We start from the raw sequence: 21578 nt of genomic DNA on the forward strand, positions 1-21578 counted from the left end.
GGATTAAGAAACAAGAAAGAAGTGAGATTATAGAGGGTGGGATCAGGGGGTGAACTTCAATTTCTTTGTAGACTCAGCAATCAGTTTCTTTATAGGCTCAGCCTATAGAACAGCAAGTAGGGCATTTCCCTTTCATAAGATAGATTCAATCTCTGCCACCAAAGTGTAAGCCCTGACTAGTGCAAAGGATGGCCCCAAACAAGAAACAATACAAACAAAAAACCTTTCAGTTGACTTATGACCCAACATAGTTCCAGTAAACATACAAAATCACCCAGGTTTTTAAAATTTCTGGGTTCATATCACTGTGGTCTGATGGTGAAGAGATGATCAAGCTTGTCCAGTTTGTTGACTGGCCAGCACAGGTCTCTACCTGAGGACTCCTGTTTCTGACATTCCAGTGTTCCACACAGATGGCACAGGAAGAACCATAAGGACTTCTGGGGGGATGTTTTTCTGATCAAGAACAGCAAGTGTTGAATTTTCTCCAGAGCAGTGGATGAGCAATATTCTGGATTGCACAGATTTGCCTAGTTTCTCATATTCTAGAATGATTGCTTCTCATATTCTAGGGGTGATGTCAAGAGTCGATCTCTGAGATTGCTCTCATGAATCTTGCTCTAGACTGTGGATAAAGTCCAAGAACTGGGTGTATCAGGGTGGAAGAAAGGTATCAGGGAGGGTGTCAGCCTGTGGAGGTCTCAGGAGAGGGGAGTCATCTGGAGTACATTCTGGAAGCTTCTGTTCTTTCCAGTTTCTTTATTTTCTTTTATTTTTTCCTTTTAATTGTCATGTTCATTTTATTTTTTATTTTTTCCTTTTTTAGAATTTTATTTATTGAATCACTGTGAGAGTAGTTACAAAGCTTTCAGGTTTAAGTCTTGGTCATACAATGAAATACATACCCCTTCACCAGTGCCCATTTTCCACCACCAAAAAGCCCAGTATACCCCCCATCCCACATCCTCACACTACCTGTGGGGTAGATGATTTCTACATTACTCTTTCTCTACTTTGACTATATTCAATATTTCAACACCAGACCCACCATTATTATTTGGGCTTTTACCCCAACACTCAGATCTGCCAAAAAGGCAATAGTAGACAATTTGTTTTATATTGCTGGTTATGAATAACATATGATGTCATGTGGCCAAGGGGAATAGGCCAAGGCACGAAATGTATTCCCACCTGGGGTGGCCCAGCACCTGTAACATACTGCAGGGACTGAACGCATTTCAGCCAAAAGCCATTGGGTTTTGAGATTTGTTTCTAAGTCTCCGGGATCATGGCCATTAAGCAGTTCAATCAGGAACCAGAGAGGCCTTGTTTCTAATTATATAGCTGAGCCAGAGGTGGTTTGTGGGTGTGTCTCCCACATACCTCATTTTTGGCTGTTTACTTTCTTGGTAAACTTTGCCCCCAAGTTTTTGGGGTCTGGCTAAAGGCACAGCAGCAATTTTGGTATATCTGGAAGTCTGAAGGCGCCATCAGGCTGCTGATGCACTCACCTTGCAGGTACAGATTGACCTGCAGGCAGCACCATACTCCCTTCCATATTCTTTAGATTGCAAAACCCAGTAAGGAAAGAAAGACATTGAGGTGGTAACAGCAGGCTTTGAAAAAATAGCTGTGGAAAACAGTTCACTTTTCAATATTTGTTTATTCAAGAAAAGGTCCCCGTGTGTGTCGTGGTGTTGGTCTCCTTCTGAAGTACCTTTCCTGGGAATAAGGGCATCTATTGAGAGAGGGTTCTGCACATCAACAGTTTCCTAGGTCTTGACTCCCATTCTTCATCACAGTACCCTGAAACAAATGGTTCAGAGAGAACAAAGATTACTCAGAGCAGCTGCTACTGGATTTCTCAATATTACTCCCAGATGAGATTTGCTTCTGTCACATGTCCCCATGATCAAATATTCTAGAGAAGGTCTCCAAAGAGCCTCCATGCACTTTCATCTTATTTATCCCCCTTCTCCCTGCGCCTACAACTCTGTGACTATCTCTGAACACCATTAGCCCAGCTTATTTCCCAGGACTCATATACTTCTTACATTTTGGGAATCTATTAGAAAAATTCACCACCTCCTAAGGATTTTGAGAGGAGTGTATTAATGTTTCTTATTGTCACCAGGGTCCTGGCCATGTGTGATGTGCAGGTGGCCCCGTCTGCTGACTTTGCCTTTCATGCAGAGCTCTTGGCTTGTCTACCATCCCTACATCACCGCCACACACTTACAGTCAGATCCTTGACTTCTTGTAGATGTAAATGGCAGAAACACCAAGAACCAGCAGCACTTTGGTTCCAATGACGCAGCCCAGGAAGTAATATATGTGTGATGAAGTGGGCAGGTCTGTCTCTGGGCCTGGAAATCAAGAAACAAGAGATTTCTTAAAGGAACCATCAGAAGTCAATTCTGAGGCAACCTGCTTTCTCCATCTGTAATGCCAGGACCCTTAAACATTCTGAAGCTTTTGAGCTTGACTGCTGCTCTAGTTTAGGATAAATTGAGAAATCAAGGTAAAGAAGTTCCTAATCTTTAATCACCTTTGGCTCTTTCCAGACTTCTTGGTTGTCCTCACTGAAAGAGGGGAGGAGAGATAGCATAGTCAGTGAGGAGAATTTGGTGTTTGATCTACTGACTTTATTCTCAGACTCAAGGGAGTGAGTCTTCTCAATGGGTTCCCTTACATGGGTGGTATGGCACGTGAAGGGCACTGGAAAGGCACAGGGCAGAAGCTCCATTCTTTAGCTAAACCCACAGCAAAGAACTTACCAAAGACAGAAATTGTTAAACAGGTCGCTGGAGCAATAGTACAGCGTGTTTGCCTTGCAAGCAGCCGACCAGAGTTCAATGCCCAGCATCCCATATGGTCCCCCAAGCACCACCCAGAGTAATTCCTGAGTGCAGAGTCAGGAGTAACACCTGAGCATCGCTGGGTGCTATCCAAAAAGAAAAAAAAAAAGAAGAAGAAATTGTTAAACAGAATGAGCTCACACTGAGGGAATCTACTTATTGAGAGTCATTAGTGCAGTACTCAGGTCTTAGAATGGTGATTAAGGAATGTTAAAATCGATCAGAAAAAAAAGCAAGTGAAGTTCAGCATAACAGCCCCTCAAAGATGTAATAAGAAAATAGTAACTGTACTAACGTTGTAATATAGTGTGTTAAGTAAAGTAAAGTAAAGGCCCTCCCGTTGATCATCGATTTGCTCGAGCGGGCCCAGTAACGTCTCCATTGGAGACTTTGTTGTTACTGTGTCTGGCATATCGAATACGTCACGGGGAGCTTGCCAGGCTCTGTCATGCGGGCGAGATACTCTCGGTAGCTTGCCGGGTTCCCGTAGAGGGGCAGAGGAATCGAACTCGGGTCGGCCATGTTGGCTGCGTGCAAGGCAAACGCCCTACCGCTGTGCTATCGCTCCAGCCCTAATTAGAGTTTATTTTATTGAGTTGTGATTTATAAAGTACTTGAAAGTATCTAGCAGAGTGCTTGATTCCTGGTTTATGTGTACAATGAAAAGTTTGGGTGTAGCCAACATCCTGAGTTGGTAATGACTGTTGGAAACTTTCCCAAGGTCAGAGGAGGCGTTTCTAGAGGAATTGCAAGGGAAGCAGTGCCACAGTGGGCTCCAGGAAGCTAATCCAGTAGTCTATCCAGAGGGCTTGTACTGGTACCCCTAGTTTCTACCTGAAAAATGGGACAGCAGGCATTTCTCCTTTCCAGGTCTGTAAGGGAGCAATGAATCAAGCAGTAGAAATATTTTGCTTTGAAATAAACAGAAAATGCTTCAGAAAATGAATGAATTAAGCCCCTCAGCTACTCAAACGCATTTCTGTCCAGCACTTTTCTCTTAGTCACTTATGAATTCACTCTTGCCTTTCACATGGCCAGCTCAGGTTTGAAACTGGCCCCACATTTGGTCCCCTGAGCCCTACCTGCAGTGATTCCTGAGCTCAGTCCAGGAGTAAGTCTGAGCATAGTCAGATGTAGCCCAAAACAAAAACAAACAAATTGATCAGTGTGCCACTGTTTTACATTGCTTAAAATTTTTAAATGAGGAAATTAAATTTTAATCTTATAAATGTTCTATAAAACAAAGTTAATAGAGTAAGGAGTTTGTCTATAGATCTGGCTTATGTAGGGGAAAAGGAAGTAGATGAAAGGGATCCTTGGGACATTGGTGGAAAAAAATAGCTACTTCTGTGGTGGGTGTTGGAAAAGGTAAAGGTAAAGGTAAAGGCCCTCCCGTTGATCGTCGATTTGCTCGAGCGGGCCCAGTAACGTCTCCATTGGAGACTTTGTTGTTACTGTGTTTGGCATACCGTTTGGCATATCGGTAGCTTGCCGGGCTCTCCGAGAGGGGCGGAGGAATCGAACTCGGATCGGCCATGTTGGCCGCTTGTAAGGCGAACGCCCGGAAAAATATATCATTAATTGCATTTTAGCTCATGGTACTGCACTGAAAAGAAAAAAAATAATAGGACAATTTAATTATGGGCTCCAATTTTAGCTGGATATACAAACAGAACTGTGCTCCTGTGGACACAACCAAATAACTTCCATGAGCATATTTTTAAAGGAAATTTGCTCATTTCCCTGACCAGAGGAAGAAGACAACACTAGAGGAGATGCTGGATTGATGCTGGGTTTTTGAAAGTGTGTGTGTGTGTGTGTGTGTGTGTGTGTGTGTTTATGTGCTTTGAGCAGAGTTCTCCCAATAATCTGAGTTGATTTGCCTCATGTTGCATGAAGAAAATATAAGATGTATTTGCTCACATAAACGGATAGTGCAAGTCCTTTAATAATGCCACCATAGGGAAGCTCTTCTCTATCCTAAGGGTAATAATCCCTGCCTCAGGAACTCAGGTGACCTGGATTACCTTGGCCCAATCACCTGGTCTAAAGCAGGAAGTCTTAAAACACTCCTCCCTCATTGTTCTTCAAGTATCTTCTGTAAAAGTCTAAACTCAGGGAATGATTGAAGCAGAAAGGAGATTGTAGATGGGAAATAATTTCCAATGGTAAATGTGTGGTACGGTGGCGATAAATGCAGTTACATTGTCACAAACTAAGGACACAGGAAATTCTTGATTCCAATCACCACACACAGGTAACCAGTGAAACTCAACTAGGCAGGGTTTCCTCTGTCTGCACAGACAGAAGGTTCAAGTGTCATCAGGTGATCTTACAAAACAGATAAAATAGTTGAAAAGTTTGGGATGGAATCACGACTAAGTAGGGTTAGAGAACAGGTGGAGGTGAGTTGACTTTATGGTGAAGGGAAACACTCTAAGGAGAAGCAAGTGGGAGGCAGGACCCCATGAAGGATGGGAACCTCAGTGGTTGAACCTTTTCTGAGACTGCAGTGACAGGACTTGCTCTTGAACTCTGCCCTGACTGTGATGAGCGGCCTCTGGACGTCAGATTTCAGGGTACACTTGACCAGTAAAGTCAGAATCCAGGTGGAGCTGAACGTGGGGAAGCTACTCAATGTTTTCCACATTGTTGTAAAGAGATGCCAGGGCTGGGGGCGGGAGGTACCTCCTACCCTCACCTCACATCTATCTGAGATCCGAAGAGGAGAGTGATTGCCTGAAGTCCTTTGTCTTCAGCTCATCCTCGCTGACAGGCAGGAAGCTCCCTGAACTAACACAGCTCATGTGCTCCACGTCACTCATACCCCAGTGCATGTAGCTATGCAGTGAGGAGGGACCATCGCTGACAGGAGGACCCTGACCCCGTATGGAGTAACAGGTGAGAGGTCACAGACACAACCAGGCAGAGCAGGGATGTAGTCCAGGCGAGCGGCTCACCCAGGCTCTCCTCCAGGGCTCAGTGACGCTAGTGATGCTTCCATAGGACTTTCTATGAACTAAAGCCACCACTTCACTGATGAGGAAACTGAGGATTCCAGACACTGAGACATTCACAGCTTTGGGATGACAGGACAACTGCTTATCTGCTGAGGACCAACCCCATGAAGAGAGTGCCACTGAGGATAAAGAAACAAGACAGAAATGAGAGTAGAGCGGGGTCACAGGGCTTAGCGCCCTTTGGACTGTGAGCTGCATCCATTCCCTGTGGATCACATTTATTGCCTTACACCGGGATCCAGAACTGGGGAACAACATTCTTAGCGTGGGAACAGATTCTGAGCCTTGGAGGGGAGCTTGGGTGAGCCGCCTGCCTGGGCTACATCCCTGCTCTGCCTGATTGTGTCTGTGACCTCCCACCTGTCACTCCACACGGGGTCAGGGTCCTCCTGTCAGTGATGGTCCCTCCTCACTGCATAGCTACATTCACTGGGGCATGAGTGAAGCGGAGCACATTACAAGCACAGTTACTCTCATAAGTGCTACTGTGGGTCTGTTTTCTCATACCAAGGCAGTTTGGTCAAGATGGAGCACATACAGGACCATGCCTCAGTGCTTTTCCACATAAGGTCGCACCAGCATTCTGACACAAGTTCCCATTTTTCTGCCCCGCAAAGATCCTTCCTCATCCTGTCTAACTTAACCCTTAGTTCCCAACACCCATCTGTTCTCACTAGGCTCATTGCATCTCGGACCTTCCCAGAAAGATTGGTGGGTTTTAGTCACCTTCTATGTGTAAGGAGACTGATGCACAGGAGGAAGCTGGTTCACAGAACCTTCATCTAGCCCCTGGTTTGGGTCTACTCTGTGATTCTGGGCAACGACATCTCAGATCCTTTCAACTCTCCTAAATGGAGTCAGTTATTATTGCCATTTTGGAGATGAGAAGACTGAGACCTCTGAAGATTGTCTCATGACTTCCCATCATCTCATCAGGCAGCCCTGACTGAGGAATTTTCCCTGGCTGAGACTTTCCAAGGTCTCCTGCTCTTCTCAGAGCTTACAGTGACTATGTGAGTTTCCCTGAATCATAGGAGGGTTTCCTGACAACCCTCCTGAAAGTGGGCAGCCATGGTGACTGTCAGCCTGAGCCGACAATCTCTGCCTTTTAGGGATGCGTTCTCAGTGATGTTTCTCAAACAAAACGAAGTGCAGTCCTGTTCTCTTGCCTGGCTCCTCATAGGAGAGAAGAGGATTTAATCATTTTGGAAAAGAATCTTTCGTCACTGTGATAACCCTTGTTTCCACTGTACTCAGAGCAGAGCTGGGCACATAGTGGGTGCTGAGGAAAGAGAAGATGCTCCACATTGAGGGGATACTTCAGAGAGCTCCCCCCAGGTGCAAACTGCAGGACTGCTGAGACCTCGGTGTTCTCAATCTGCAAAGGCAGGTGAAGTAAACTGTCGCACATCCAATAATGAATACCAAAGCCTCACCTGCCCTTAATTGTTCTCATGAGGGCTGGTCTTTCTGACTGTTGTCACATAAGAGGACAAAGGGCCCCCAAGAGCACTCATCACTTACTGTGACACGGGTGCCTGACCCAGATGTGTTCACCTCTTTGTCAACATTATATTTCCAAAACCTCACACAGTAGTATGTTCCTGCATCCACTGGGCTTATGTTAGAGATTGGATGGAAAAGTCCTTCTTGTCACTCCCAGTGGCATCTGAAGCATTGGGCACTTGTGGGTGTTGGCTGCCTCCTCTGAAGTTATAGATCTCTTCCCAGCTCTTGGGAACCACTTGGTAGTGCCCTCAGGACGCACGGAGTTCATGGAGCAGTGCAGAGTGGCGGTCTCTCCCAGGGCCACCCACACTGACTCAGGCTGGTTCACCTGCAGCTACTGACCACTCCTGAGGGAAACACAAGCAGCTCTTCACACATCCTTGTCAGCCTAGCGGTTTTTCCAAGAGTCTGTAGCAACCAACACCAGTGACTGAGTGTTCAACTTGATGGGCCTTGGGTTCAGCACATTGTTTGAATCTTCACATATTTTTCCCACCATGATCAGCTTGCATCACAGCTTGAGTGTGATGCAAATAAGGAAACTAAGGAACAAGAAGGTTAAGGACATGGCAGAGGGAGAAGTTTAGAAGCCTTCTCTGGGATGTCTGGCCTCAGCCAACACTCCTGTTTCTCCACTGTCTATCTTCAGGGAGTGTTAGATTTTCTCTTCCTTGTATTGTGAGGAACCATGAGACTATTTTGATCAAAGAGTGTGCTCAAAGGGATGGAGGTGCCCCTGGGATATCACTAGTCGGGCAGGGTCTCAGTAAATGCACCCTCGTCTTCCCCAGATGATGCTCCTGGTGGTGTCTGCCCCTTAGCCAGAGTACTGAATGAGAGGAAGGTATAAATTCTAAAATACATCAGGAGATTTGGTTGAATATGGTTTCAAGTCCCTGAGCTTTTCTGCTTTTTTAATTGCCTGATCAGTATATATTGGTATCAGAATTCTGCTGTGACAATTATCCAAAGCTTATTGCCTTAAATAATAGAATATTTTATCAACAGATAAATGAACATAATGTGGTATGTATACAAAATGGAATATTTTCATCCCTACTCATTAATGAAATTCTGATCCAGCCTATAATACTATAATACAATACAAATGAACTTAAAATTCTATGTTAATTGAAATAAATCAAATGTAAAAAGAGAAATATTTTTCTACACATATGAAGTACCTAAAATGGGCAAAATGTAATAGACGATAAAGCCCCTTGAAGGTTGGGAGTGGTAAGATAAGGGGAGTTATTTGGGATACACAATTTCTGTTTAGGTTGTTGGAAAGTTCTAGAATGGTGTGGTACTGATGATTTCACCATTTGAATGTACTGGATTACCACTAACTTTTATACCTTTAACAGGCTAGTTCTTGTTATGTATAATTAACACAATAGCAAGTGTGTCCTAGAAGAAGGCTATTAGTCTTCTGTTTGGGCTAAATGACTTAAGGAAAAAATATATCATGTGTGATACCTGGGAAAGGTAGACTTCTCATAAATGGGTATTTGAATGTGGAGATAGAACAGGCAGGCAAGAGAGCAAGAAAGAGCAAGCTTCAAATTTGTGTTTTGAAAAGAACAGAGTTCTTAGCTTTGCTTGGACAAAATAGCTTAAGAGTTGAGGGACCGTGAGTCATCCATGATTTTTCATACCAAGCGAAGGACTTCCCAGTTGGATTGCCTTCCCAAGGACTAGGCATGAACTGGAATCATACAGAAACACAAAAATGTTCCTTCTGATATGAAGTATCTCATGATTCGGGTAGCAGATCTGCAACAGAGGATCAGACTGTTGTTGGACCACGAGTAAATTCCGTGTTCTTTTTCTGTTTCTTAGACGCTGAAGAGGAGAGATTTGTGGTTCCCCTCTGTATGTGTGAGCTGGTCAAGTGCACCCACCTAGCACATGTGTCACCGGCCTGGCTCCTAAATGGGTGCTGCTCTCACAGGGCACACCAGGCTTGTTACTGTGGTCAGGACCTCTGTCAGTTTGGATTTGAGTTAGGAGAAGATTAGGGACTGCAGAAATAGTACTGGGTACTAGGCCCTCTGCTGACTATGGTTCAATACCCAGGTACTGCATATTGTGCCCTGAGCATTCCCAGAAGTGATCCCTGAGTACAGAGCCTGGACATCACCAAATGTGGCCCCAAACCCAAAACTTTAAACATAAAAATAAGAGAAGATGATTGGACAATGGGAAGCTGTGTGACAAAAGCGACTGTTTATGTGACAAAGTGGGAATAATTATGACTGAACCTTGGAGAGATCAGTAAATTGAATAGTGGAGAGAGGGAAGAAGAGAAACCAGAAGGTTGACAGAAACCAGGCAATGGAGAAACTCTGCCCTCTGTGTATTCATAATTCTCACATTCACACTCTAGGCCAGACCTTTCCCCCCAAATCGGGACTTTGGGTACGAATCTCCTGGGCCTTGATTCTTAGTTGGAAGTAAACATCACACAGTTAACATCTCCAACCTGAATTTCTCATTTCCTCTCATGTTCTCACTATCAGCTTGATTCTCCCAGATCTCAGATAGCAAGCCCTTGGGTTTTTCTCTCCCACTCCAGCACTGTGCACCAGGAAATCCTGTTGACTCCTCATCAGCACGCGTGCCAGAGCCGAGCTCTTCACTTTGTCTTTACCAACTACTGACTTGTCGCCGTCAACTTGTTCTGTGTGCATAAACTCATTGACTTCTGAAATTCTCTAGTTGTTTCTATGTCTTGTCTAGTCCATTCTCAGTTAAATGCAGAATAATTTCATACTCATCTTGGAACAAGTGTCTTCTCTCTGCAAAACCTTGCATTGTCAACCTCATTTTTTTAACACTGCAAAAACAAATGAGCAATATCAAAGCAAAATCAAATTCTTGAGCATAACAGGAAAAATTTCTTCTTAGGGTCCTTGCAGATGTTATTCCCTCTCTCTCTCTCTCTTTGTTTTTAAAAATTTTTATTAGTGAGACATCATGGTGTACAGTTGCAGACTTACACATTTTTGTGCTTGGGTTTCAATTATACAATGATCAAATACCCATCCCTCCACCAGTGCCCATTTCCCACCACCATGGATCCCAGTATCCCTCCCACCCCCCATTCCCCCCATCCCACCCTGCCTCTGTGGCAGGGCATTCCCTTTTTTTCTCTCTCTCTTATTGGGTGTTGTGGTTTGCAAAAGAGGCAATGGGTGACCATCATGTTTGGTCTATAGTCTACTTTCAGCATGCTTCTCCCATCCATCCTGGGAGGATCCTCCCAACACCCTTAACTTTGCCCTCCCTTTTTTGTCTGAGCTGTCTTTTCCCCTAGCATATGCGACTGGCCTCCAAGTCATAGAGTGAACCTCCTGGTACCAATTTCGGCCACTCTTGGGTGTTAGTCTCCTATTTTGTTACTTTATGTTCCCCAGATGAATGCAATATTTCTATGTCTATCCCTCTCTTTCTGAGTCATTTCATTTAACATGATACTTTCCATGTAGTAGAACTTGTATGTAAATTTCATGACTTTGTCTTTTCTAACAGCTGCATAGTACTCCATTGTGTAAATGTACCAAAGTCTCTTTCTTTCTTTCTTTCTTTCTTTCTTTCTTTCTTTCTTGCTTGCTTGCTTGCTTGCTTGCTTGCTTGCTTGCTTTTTGGGTCACACCCAGCAATGCACAGGGGTTATTCCTAGCTCTGCACTCAGGAATTACCCCTGGCTATGCTCAGGGGACCATATGGAATTCTGGAAATCAAAACCAGGTTGGCCACATGTAAGGCAAACGCCCTACCCGCTGTGCTATCGCTCCAGCCCCTATTGCCTCTCACTTTCCCACCCCAGAAATCCTCATGGTCCATTCTGTACAGACTTCTGAGCTTTGCTCAAATCTGCCTTTTCCATCATAACTATCAACTGTTGTTTGAAACACATCTCATCCTTCTTAGTCTTTTACCCCCAAGTATTTTGTCTGAAGTACATTTATATAAATAAGTATGTTTCTATATATAAATAAATATTTACATTTGTATGTTTTGTATAACAAATTATTTTTAAAAATTTATTTACTGGGTCTATGTCACAGTGATTCAATAAAAAAGTCTAAAAATTATTTATTCTATTTTTAATTGAATCACCATGAGATACAATTACAAAGCTGTTCATGGTCATGGTTCCGTCATAAAACATTCCAACACCCATCCCTCCACCAGTCCACATTTCCCACCACAAATGTCCTTCCCTAATTTCCCACCTGCCCCTCTGCCCCTGCTTCCCAGCCTCTCTCTATGATAGACACATTCCTTCTCTCTTCTCTCTCTCTGGCTCTTGGTCTCTGTCTCTCTCTGTCTGCCTCTCTATCTGTCTGTCTGTCTGTCTGTCTGTCTCTCTCTCTCTCTATCCTTTTATGGTTTACATTACAGACAATGAGAGGTATTATGTTTGCTCCTTGTTTTCAGCACACAGTTCATGTCCAGAACAATCACTTTCTTATATATCAGTTTAGTTATCTATTATGACTCTTTTACTCTTTTTTTTATTGAATCAAAATTGATTCATCGAGACAGCCTGCAGAGTGTTCTCCTCAGATAAAAATGCAGGACTCAGTAACTTCAACATCTTTGATCTCTAAAGGCAGGCAAAATGGACTGTGAAGCCAATCCAAGGACAAGCACCAGCTCCTCACCTGGCCTAAGTTCTTGCTCTCGGAAGCAAGGTTGGCCTGACTGACCGTGGTCACAAGCAGGACAACTGACCCCTAGAGCACTCACCTTTTACGGTGACCCGGGTGCCTGAACCAGACTTGAACTCCACATCTTCCACATTCCCCTTCTGGAACTTCACGCAATAGTAGATGCCCATGTCAGCCGGGCTGATGTCACGGATGCGAATGGAATAGTCTAAGTTGTCTCTCTTGGTGGTATCTGAAGTACTGGTCACTCGGGGGTCGTGGCCTTTGCCACCGAAGTTGTAGATCTCCCGCCGGCCACCCACTTTCTCCAGGAACCATACCACTTGGCCCACTGGAAGCAGGGAGGTCACAGAGCAACGCAGAGTGGCCGTCTCTCCCTCAGCTACTGACACGAACTTGTCAGGCTGGATCACCTGCAGCTCCACATCCTGCCCAGTCACTCCTGAGAGAAACATAAGCAGCTCTTCCCTCATCCTTGTTAGTCTGTAGGTTTTCCTAACTCTCTGTTAGCAACCTACACCAGTGACTGAGTGTTCAGCATGATGAGTTCAGCACATGGTGTAAATCTTATATTGCCTCACCATGAACCTCCGAGTGTGAGTGTGCTGCAAAGGAGGAATGTAGGAACCAGGAGCTTAAGGACATGGCATAGAGGGTAGTTTAGGAGCTTTCCCTGGATTGTCTGGAATTAGCAACTCTCCTGTTCCTCCACTGTCTGGCCTCGGGGAATGTTGGACTTTTTCTTTGCATTCTTAGGAACCATGAGACTAATGAGTGTGAGCAGAGGAATGGTGGTGCCAATGAGATATCCCTGAAATATCAGGGCCTCAGTAAATCAATATTTCTCTTCTTCTCTGGTGTCTGCCCTCAGCCAGAGTACTTGGAGGAAGGTGTAAATTCTAAAATACATATAGATATTTATAGGAAGCTGAACATGGTTCCAAGTCCCTGAGATTTATACCTTTTAAATTGCATGATCAGTATATGTTGGTGTCATAAAACTGTTGTGACAATTATCAAAAGCTAATTGTCTTAAAGTAATAGACTATTTTCTCAAATCTCCATGGTCCATCCTATACAATCTTCTAAGCTTTTCTCAAATCTGCCTTTTCCATAATATATCTCAAACTGTTGTTTAAAACACATCTCATCCTTCTTACTCTTCTACTCCTAAGTACTTTGTCCATAGTAATTTGCATTTTTAATTCACAAATTACTTTTTTTCATTTAATTTTTATTAGTGAAACACCATGAGGTACAGTTGTAGACTTACAAATTTTTGTGGTTGGGTTTCAATTATACAATGATCAAATACCCATCCCTCCACCAGTGCCCATTTTCCACCACAAATTACATTTTAAATATTAATTTATTGAGTCTATCTCACAGTATTTCAATAAAAAGTTTAAAAATTATTTACTTTTTAATTAAATCACCATGAGATGGACAATTACAAAGCATTCATGGTCACGTTTCAGTCATCAATATTCCAAACCCATCCCTCCACCAGTGCACAGTTCCCACTACCAATGTCCTTCCCCAGTTTCCTTCCTGCCCCTGTGCTCCCGTTACCAGCCTGTCTCTATGGCAGGCACTTTCCTTATCTCATGTTTCTTTCTCTCTCTGTTTCTCTCTTTGTCTCTCTCTCTCTCTTTGTCTCTCCCTCTCCTTCTCCCCTTTTCTCTCCTTTACAATACAGGTAATGAGAAGTTATTATGTTTGTTCCTTTACCTGTTTACAGCACACAGTTCTTATACAGAACAAACAAATTTCTTATACATAAGTTTAGTTATCTATTGTATCTCTTTATTCTTATTTCCCACCAATAGATAACTCTATAAAAGCAACTATTTTCTCTCTATTATTCACCTGTACACCCCAATTTATTTAACAATTCCTGATACATTGTGTTCGATGAATAAATAACTGCATGTTTACAAATGTGAACAATATGACACTTCCTTGATCCTTGGGGTTTTATTTTAATGATAATTTTAGTGGTGATTGCATAAGAAACTGTTTCCCAAGTAGATAATTTGGTACCAAACAAATGCTGCTTGCATGTGGGCAGGAAATAGAGGGCCACAGGGAGAGAGACCTAGGAGCTTTCTTCTCTACTCTTCACCCCCATTTGGGCAGCAGCTGTAGAGATAACAGGGGCTGAAAGTATCTGTGTAGACTGATGAGTATTGACAAGGGTTAGAGTTAAACTGTGAACTCTAGAATCAGACTGCCTGAGTTCAAGTCACAGGTCTCCTTTTACCTTAAGTGACCTTGAACCCCTATGTTCCTCCTCCCTTTTTTCATCTGTGGGTTAGGGGGGATAATGTTGTTTATTTCAGAGATCATCATTCTAGGAGAGAATACTGTGGCATTTCCAATCGGCAATTCGTGAATGTTCAAGAATGTGAACATGTATCAACATTGTATTTCCTGTGGTGGTGAAGCTTCAAGTGACATAAGAGGATGTCACTATAGATACAAAATTGTTTTTAATAATAATTATGGAAATGAACTGCAAATGGAAATGTAAAAAAATTTTGCACATATTAAATTGTGGAAAGGGATGAGTAAATTTAGAAAAGCAGAATATGAGGTAAGGAAACAGAGAGAGGAGCAAGTAAACCTCTTTTCATGTAAACTGAGAACTACTTTAGTAGAGGCTCAGGGACAGAGTTCTAGTAGAGCGTTGGCCTGTGGTGTGTGAGACTCTGTTTTCAGTCCTTAGTTTTGTAGAGGATGGAGAGGTCAGGGAAAGGGGAGGGGAAGTGGGAAGGAAGAAGGGGAAAGGGATGGGGAAGAGGAAGTGAAGGAGAAGCAAAGGGAAGGGGAAGGGGAAGGAGGGAAGGAAAGGGAACGTCAAGTTAGGAAACAAAGTTTTTTGGGGGATATAAAGAAAGTAGCCACTGAAATTCAGAGCTCAGTAAGAAACTTTCTGTTCTCTACAGCAATATAGACTCCTGTGTCTTTTGAACAATTGTATGAGTTATTTCAGTTAAAATGTGAAACTAATGTTCTTTTTTTTTTGCTTTTTGGGTCACACCCGGCGATGCTCAGGGGTTACTCCTGGCTCATGCACTCAGGAAGTGCTCGGGGGACCATATGGGATGCTGGGAATCGAACCTGGGTCGGCCATGTTGGCTGTTTGCAAGGCAAACGCCCTTCCCACTGTGCTATCGCTCCAGTCCCCCAAATTAATGTTCTTTACTTTGAAAAAATCCCTATATATTAAAGTGGAATTATAGTACCAGGACTAAGTCACTGGCCTTGCATGAAACCAACCCTGATTTGATCTCTGACACTACAAAGGGTCCCAAAATACAGCCAGAAATGATTTGTGAACTTAGAGCCTAAAATAAGCTCTAAGCACTGCCAGGTGTGGACAAAGTACATCCCCACAAAAGTGAAGAAGTTAGTATATATAAATAAGTAAACAATAAAATGTAGGAACAAAAGTATGTGAATATTCAGAGCTAACTGTGATCTTTGGGGATCTCAATTATGGTGGTATCTATTGTTCTTCTTTTCTTCCTGTATTTTCTAATTCTTCTGCTTTCCTCTGAAAGCTAAAGAGAATAAAAAGATGATCTAAATTCAAACAAGATCTGAATCTTCACTACCTGGACTTGATTCTTGACTGATCTACTTACTGACTTAAGTGTGTGTCAGTGCAAAACTTACTTCCACTCACCATCTGCAAATCATAGTCAGTGGTCATAGCATTTGAAAGAAATGGTGTAGGATTACAGAAGGTAACACACACAAAACTGTCATGTTATTTTAGTTGCATTATCTTTTTCACCATCAGTGTTAAAAACTGCAGGCAATGGGTTCACAGAGAAACAATTCTGACCCTTCCTTTCTATCTGAGATAACAACCAGTTCATGACCTTCCTGTGAGTTTAATAAAGACTTAAACATCCACAGAGAACTTTGATAATGGGGACTACATTAGAAGTTGCTTACCTGAGAGTCCCAGCAGTAGAGTCAGCTGCAGGTGGGCAGGATAAAAGTAGAACCAGAAGTCCAGGACTGGCATTCCACCGACCCAAGAAGTCTGCAGTGTTGAGTGTTTTTTTTTCTGGCTTGACCAAATCTGCCTGGTGCAGAAAAGTCCCTCCTTCCCTGACATGAGAGGAAGTGACTCTCACCAGTAAAATGACTTCAAGACAGTAATTGCTCTACATCTAAGCATTTCCTGCTTTGTCATTGTGAAAGAGGAGTCAGGCAGAGAAAAGGGTTGATCCTGAGAAGTTTCAACCAAGTGTTCTCAGTGAGATTTGCTCAAGCCTATTACAGATAATGCTTCCTCCTCACCTTTGGTCCCCTGCTGTCTCCACTTGAACTTTTATCCATCTTGGAGTCTTCATGGAGATTTTCACAATCAGGAGCTCCCAGGTCAAGATTGATGTCTGGCTGTGAGTTTTGTCCCAGACCCTCAAGCTTCGGGATCCTGACTGTGATGCGCTTAAGGTTACATTCTGCACCAGCAGGCATAGTTCAGATTTGAAGAGGATTTAGAGGACCCCCCAACAACTTTGGGATAGACTCATACAGCTTCTGAAAAGCCTCCCTATTCCAACCATTTATTAATGTCACCGGCAACATTTAGTGTTGATGTAACAGTGCAACCTGACTCTAATATTCCAGTGTTCCAAACCGGTGGTATAGGAAGAACCATGAGAATTTCTGGGGGGAAAGTTTTTCTGATCAAAAACAGCAAGTGCTTCATTTTCTCCAAGGTCAGAGGCAGCAGGTTGCAGACGGACCAGACATTGGGATGGCAGCTCCCTGTGTGTGTCTTCCTCTACTGAGCTATCACTTGTCTGTTGTTCTCACTCTACTCTTTCCAAAGGGTTTAGCACTCACTTCTGTTGTTCATCGATTTGCTTGAGGGGGCACCAGTAACATCTCCATTGTGAGACTTGTTGTTATTGTTTTTGGCATATTGAATACGTCTTGGGAAGCTTGCCAGGATCTGCCATGTGGGCGGAATACTCTCGGTAGCCAGTATCAATATAGGTGAAGAGCTTGGAACAATTGTTAAAAGTTCTTCTCTTTGCCTTCTCCCTGGAGGTTCAGTAGCTCCCTTAGGTGTTGAATATGCTCCTTCTGCTGGGAAGTACTTGCCCAGTGCAACCCTGATTAACAAATCCCCAGTTTCATGATCATCAGCAATTTCTCTTCAAGTGGGAGAAATTCAATGGGTCTGCTTTCTCATATAAGGAAGTTGTATGTAAATTCTTCAATTCTGGGCCCTCTGGTGTAGTTTCAGTTTCTCCCTTTGGTTAGAGTCTTCTTGTTCCCATCAGTAGGATCCTCAGGGGGCCTGGGACCAGCTCAGGTGAACAAGGTTGAAGAATGAGTGCCACCATGGATTAATAAGCAAAACAGAAATGAGAGTAAAAGGTGTGGTGTTGGGGGCTAAAAGTTTCCCGGACTGAGAACCCATCTGTCCTTGTAGAAAGTTGTTTGTTGCTTTCCATCAGGAAACCAGAATGAGGAACAACAGTCATTGTTGGTTGGGGAAGGGGACATAAAACTTTGACTCTAAGCATAATTATTCTTTCTTATAAGGACTATTCTGAGCCTTGCTCCTCCATTACTTCATGCCTTGGCAGTTCAGGACAAACATTTTCCTACGGGTCTGCTTTCTCATACAAGGAAGTTGGGCCACAATGGAGCACATACAGGACCTTTTCCTCAGTGATGAACCAAGTCCACCAGCGACAGTTCTAATCACTAAGTCCCTGTTGTTCTGTCCACTCAATCCGCTTCTTTGACTTATCTAAGATAAGCCTTACATTGCAGCACAGATCAGCCATGTATGAACAATAAAAAAAAAGATTTTGAACACTTTTCAATTCTTAAATGTTTTTCAATTTCATGGCAGAAAATTGTTTATGTTTTCACAGATCAGCCATGTATGAACAATAAAAAAATAAGATTTTGAACACTTTTCAATTCTTAAATGTTTTCCAATTTTATGGCAGAAAATTTCTTGTGAAATCACGTTTCTATGATATCAATTTTTCTTAAGAAATTTTTTCATTTCTGAACTGAATAATGGGAGTGACTTGTTTTTGTCTAGGAAAAATTTTTATGCCCAGTTTTATTTTATTTCAATAAAGTAGCACTGTAGCACTGTCCTGTAGCACTGTCCTCCCGTTGTTCATCAATTTGCTTGAGCTGGCACCAGTAACGTCTCCATTGTGAGACTTGTGATTACTGTTTTTTGCATATCGAATACGTCATGGGTAGCTTGCCAGGCTTTGCTGTGCGGGTGGGATACTCTTGGTAGCTTTCCAGGCTCTCTGAGAGAGATGGAGAAATCGAACCTGGGTCAGCCGTGTGCAAGGCAAACGCCCTACCTGCTGTGCTATCGCTCCAGTCCTTCAATAAAGTAGTTCACAATGATTTACCAATTCAGTATTCCAACACCAATCCCGCCAATTACTACCTTCCCACTGCCTTAATTATCCACCACCACTCAAGCCTGTCATGTGGAGTAATGTATAAAAACTCCAGGAATCTGAGATTTTAGATAGGGTGATACAACTTGTCACTCTCTTGAGAGATTTATTTATGAGTCTCTGGATCATGGCCATTAATGAGTTTAAATGGCACTGTAGGTGGTTTGTGGGCTCTGGGAAAACAGGAATATGGGTTGAGGTTGCCCATTCACAATTCCACAAGAGTCTGTAGGTCACATAAGCTGCACACCTGAGGTTTTCAGCAGATTCATTGTTATGTGTGAGGGTCTCAAATGAAGCCTGTGGAGATTGGCCTTAAGTATGGTGGCGATTGGGTTCTGGAGGTTTTCAGCTGCCGGGTTTCTGTTTAGGATGGTGGAAGGTACTCTCCCACCCCATCCAATTGTCCCAAATGAAGTTCAGCCTGGCATGGTATCTGGGGTCATCTCTGCAGCTGTGGGTCTCTTGTGAGATTGTTTGTTTAGTCAGAAAACAAATTTCTTTTTTTTTTTTTGACAGATTGGATCCTGGTTGGATTAGCCTTTTGTATTAGTTCTTTATCTTTTACATAATTAATTTCTAGTCAAGGTTTTTCTTATTTATTCTTGTGCTTAAGTTGGATTTTATATATTGTTATTTTTCTAGTTTATTGGAGTGTGAGGTTAGATTGTTTCTCGTTAGCTTCTTTTCCCTGATAAACAAAAGTATTGATAAGAACTTTCCTCTACTAGAAGAGTAGTGTGTTCATTAGGTTAGGCTAGCTTGTGCTGTTATTGTCACTCATTTTGAGGAATTTTTAATTGTCTTTGAAATCCTCTTTGATCCGGGAATTATTCGATAATGCTATTTTCCAAACATTTAAATTTCTTCTTGCTCTCTTTTTGTGGTTAATTTGTCCCTTTATAACACTATGATCTGAAAAGAGATTGAAGAGCATTTCTGTTTCTGTGACTTGTCTATTTGTCCTCATATACGATCCATTCCAGAGAGATCCCTCTGTGATGAATAATAATGTGTAGTTACATTTTGGGGTACTTGGATTAGATGTGAAGAACCCTGATATCTATTCACAATAAATATTCCAATTCTTCATTGAGGACTTGTGTAGTTATTTCATCCCTCAGAAGCTTAAGACACATTATTTTCCATTGTACATAGGACATTCTCCAAGAAAGACCATGTGATGGGCCACAAAACATACCTCCATAAATTAAGATGATAGAAATTATATCAGCCATCTTTTCAGATCATATGCACTGAAAATAGAAGTGAATCACACACAGAAATAGAGAATCTAATTAAAGATCTGGAAATTAGACAGCTTAATGTTGAATAACAAATGGGTCAGAGGAAATCAAAGAGGAAACTGAAAGATTTCTGTTGACAAATGAGAATGAAGACACAAGCTACTAGAACTTGGGAAATACAGTAAAAGCAGTATCAAGAGGAAAATTGATAGATCTGCAAGTGTTCATCAGGAAAGAAGAAAGGACCCACATCAATAACTTTACCTCACAGCTTAAAATCTTCAAAAATAACCAACAAAAGGAGCCCATACCAAACAGGAGGAAGGAAATAATAAAATATAAAGCCGAAATCAATGAGCTGGAAACCTAGAAAACAATCCAAAAGATCAATGAAACCAAGAGCTTTCTCTTTGAGAAAATAAACAAGATGGATAAACCACTAGTTAGACTCACAAAGAAACACACAGAGAGGAATCTAATAAACCATACCAGAATTGCAAAGGGAACATAACAACATACACTGAAGAAATTCACAGGATTATCAGAGATTACTTTGAAAGTCTTTCCAGCATTAAACAAGAGTACCTTGAAGAAAAGGACAAATTCCTGGATTCTTATACCCTCCCAAGCTGGACCGCGATGATTTGGAATACCTGAACAACATTGAGGAAATTGAAATGGTAATCAAAAGTCTTCCTCCCAAAAAAGTCCAGACCCAGATGGATTCACTGGTGAATTCTTTCAAACCTTTAAAGAGAGCCCATTGTTAATCATTTTCAAGCTTTTCCAGGAAATTGAAGAAACAGAAACACTCCATACAGTTTTTATTAGGCAAAAATCATCCTGATACCCAAAGCTGACAGAGACCCCACAATAAAAGAAAATTTCAAACCAATATCCCTGATGAACACGGATACAAAGATCACCAACAAAATACTAGCAAATAGAGTCCAGTGATTCATCAAAAAGAAAATACACCATGACCAAGTAGGATTTATCCCAAGGATGTAAGGATGGTTTAACATTCGCAAGTCAATCAATATAATATGCCATATCAAGGGGAAAAAAAGAGAGAAATGATCATATCATATGATGCAGAAAAAGTTTTTGACAATATCCAGCACCCATTCAAGTTAAAAACTCTCAACAAAATGGATTTGGAGGAACTACTTCAATACACTCAAAGTCATTTACTGCAAACCCTCAGCAAGCTTTATTGTCACTGTCCTCCCGTTGTTCATTGATTTCCTTGAGCAGGCCCAGTAACATCTCCATTTGTTTTGAGACTTGTTGTTACTGTGTTTGGCATATTGAATAGGCCACGGGTGGCTTGCCAGGCTCTTCGAGCTTTATTATCTATGGGGAAAAAACTAAAAGCCTTCCCTCTAAGATTGGGGACAAGACAAGGTTGCCTGCTATCACCACTTCTATTCAATATAGTACTGTGTAGGATAACATTGCCACAGGGATCTTATTGGTTACACCCATCACAGTGCTCCCTAGTCACTCCCATTCCTCTGTTTATCTGTAAACTCTTCTCTGTGCTCTCCTCCCCAGCCAGTTAATCACCTTTTCTCCCTAATCAGATTCTGTTAGCTTGTAACATCAGATCCTTCTTAGGACACTGAACTTGTATTGTAAGTTATGTCCTTTGCATAGTTTACCTTAAAACAATGTCCTTTATGTATGAACACAGAAAGACAGTTAATATTATGCTTTGTAAGTTGGGAGTTGATTGACTCTGAATAATACTTACTCCTGGGCATCTGCTTTATTGACTCAGTTGCCCTTA

At 42.3% G+C, this 21578-nt stretch overlaps 1 protein-coding gene across 1 annotated transcript; it reads right to left on the reverse strand.

The window, feature by feature from the left end:
* Nucleotides 1-1685: 1685 nt before the first annotated feature.
* On the reverse strand, nucleotides 1686-16143 carry LOC130017157 (signal-regulatory protein beta-1-like). Its single transcript, XM_056107868.1, has 4 exons — nucleotides 16033-16143; nucleotides 12146-12508; nucleotides 2240-2366; nucleotides 1686-1806 (listed from the first exon to the last, which is right to left on the reverse strand). The coding sequence occupies exons 1-3, from the start codon at nucleotides 16103-16105 to the stop codon at nucleotides 2242-2244; spliced, it is 561 nt and encodes a 186-aa protein (XP_055963843.1). The 5' UTR covers nucleotides 16106-16143; the 3' UTR covers nucleotides 1686-1806; nucleotides 2240-2241.
* Between the last annotated feature and the right edge of the window lie 5435 nt (nucleotides 16144-21578).

Source organism: Sorex fumeus, unplaced genomic scaffold, assembly GCF_029834395.1.
Source record: "Sorex fumeus unplaced genomic scaffold, SorFum_2.1 ptg000178l, whole genome shotgun sequence".
Taxonomy (NCBI): domain Eukaryota; kingdom Metazoa; phylum Chordata; class Mammalia; order Eulipotyphla; family Soricidae; genus Sorex; species Sorex fumeus.

Bases quoted from the DNA above. Each gene is read 5' to 3' on its own strand.
- LOC130017157 (XM_056107868.1), bottom strand. From the start codon at position 16,105: ATGCCAGTCCTGGACTTCTGGTTCTACTTTTATCCTGCCCACCTGCAG. The intron at 12,509-16,032 runs GTAAGCAACTTC...TGTTTCTCTCAG, and splicing joins TCTACTGCTGGGACTCTCAG to GAGTGACTGGGCAGGATGTG. The intron at 2,367-12,145 runs GTGAGTGCTCTA...CTTGATTTCCAG, and splicing joins CACCCGGGTCACCGTAAAAG to GCCCAGAGACAGACCTGCCC.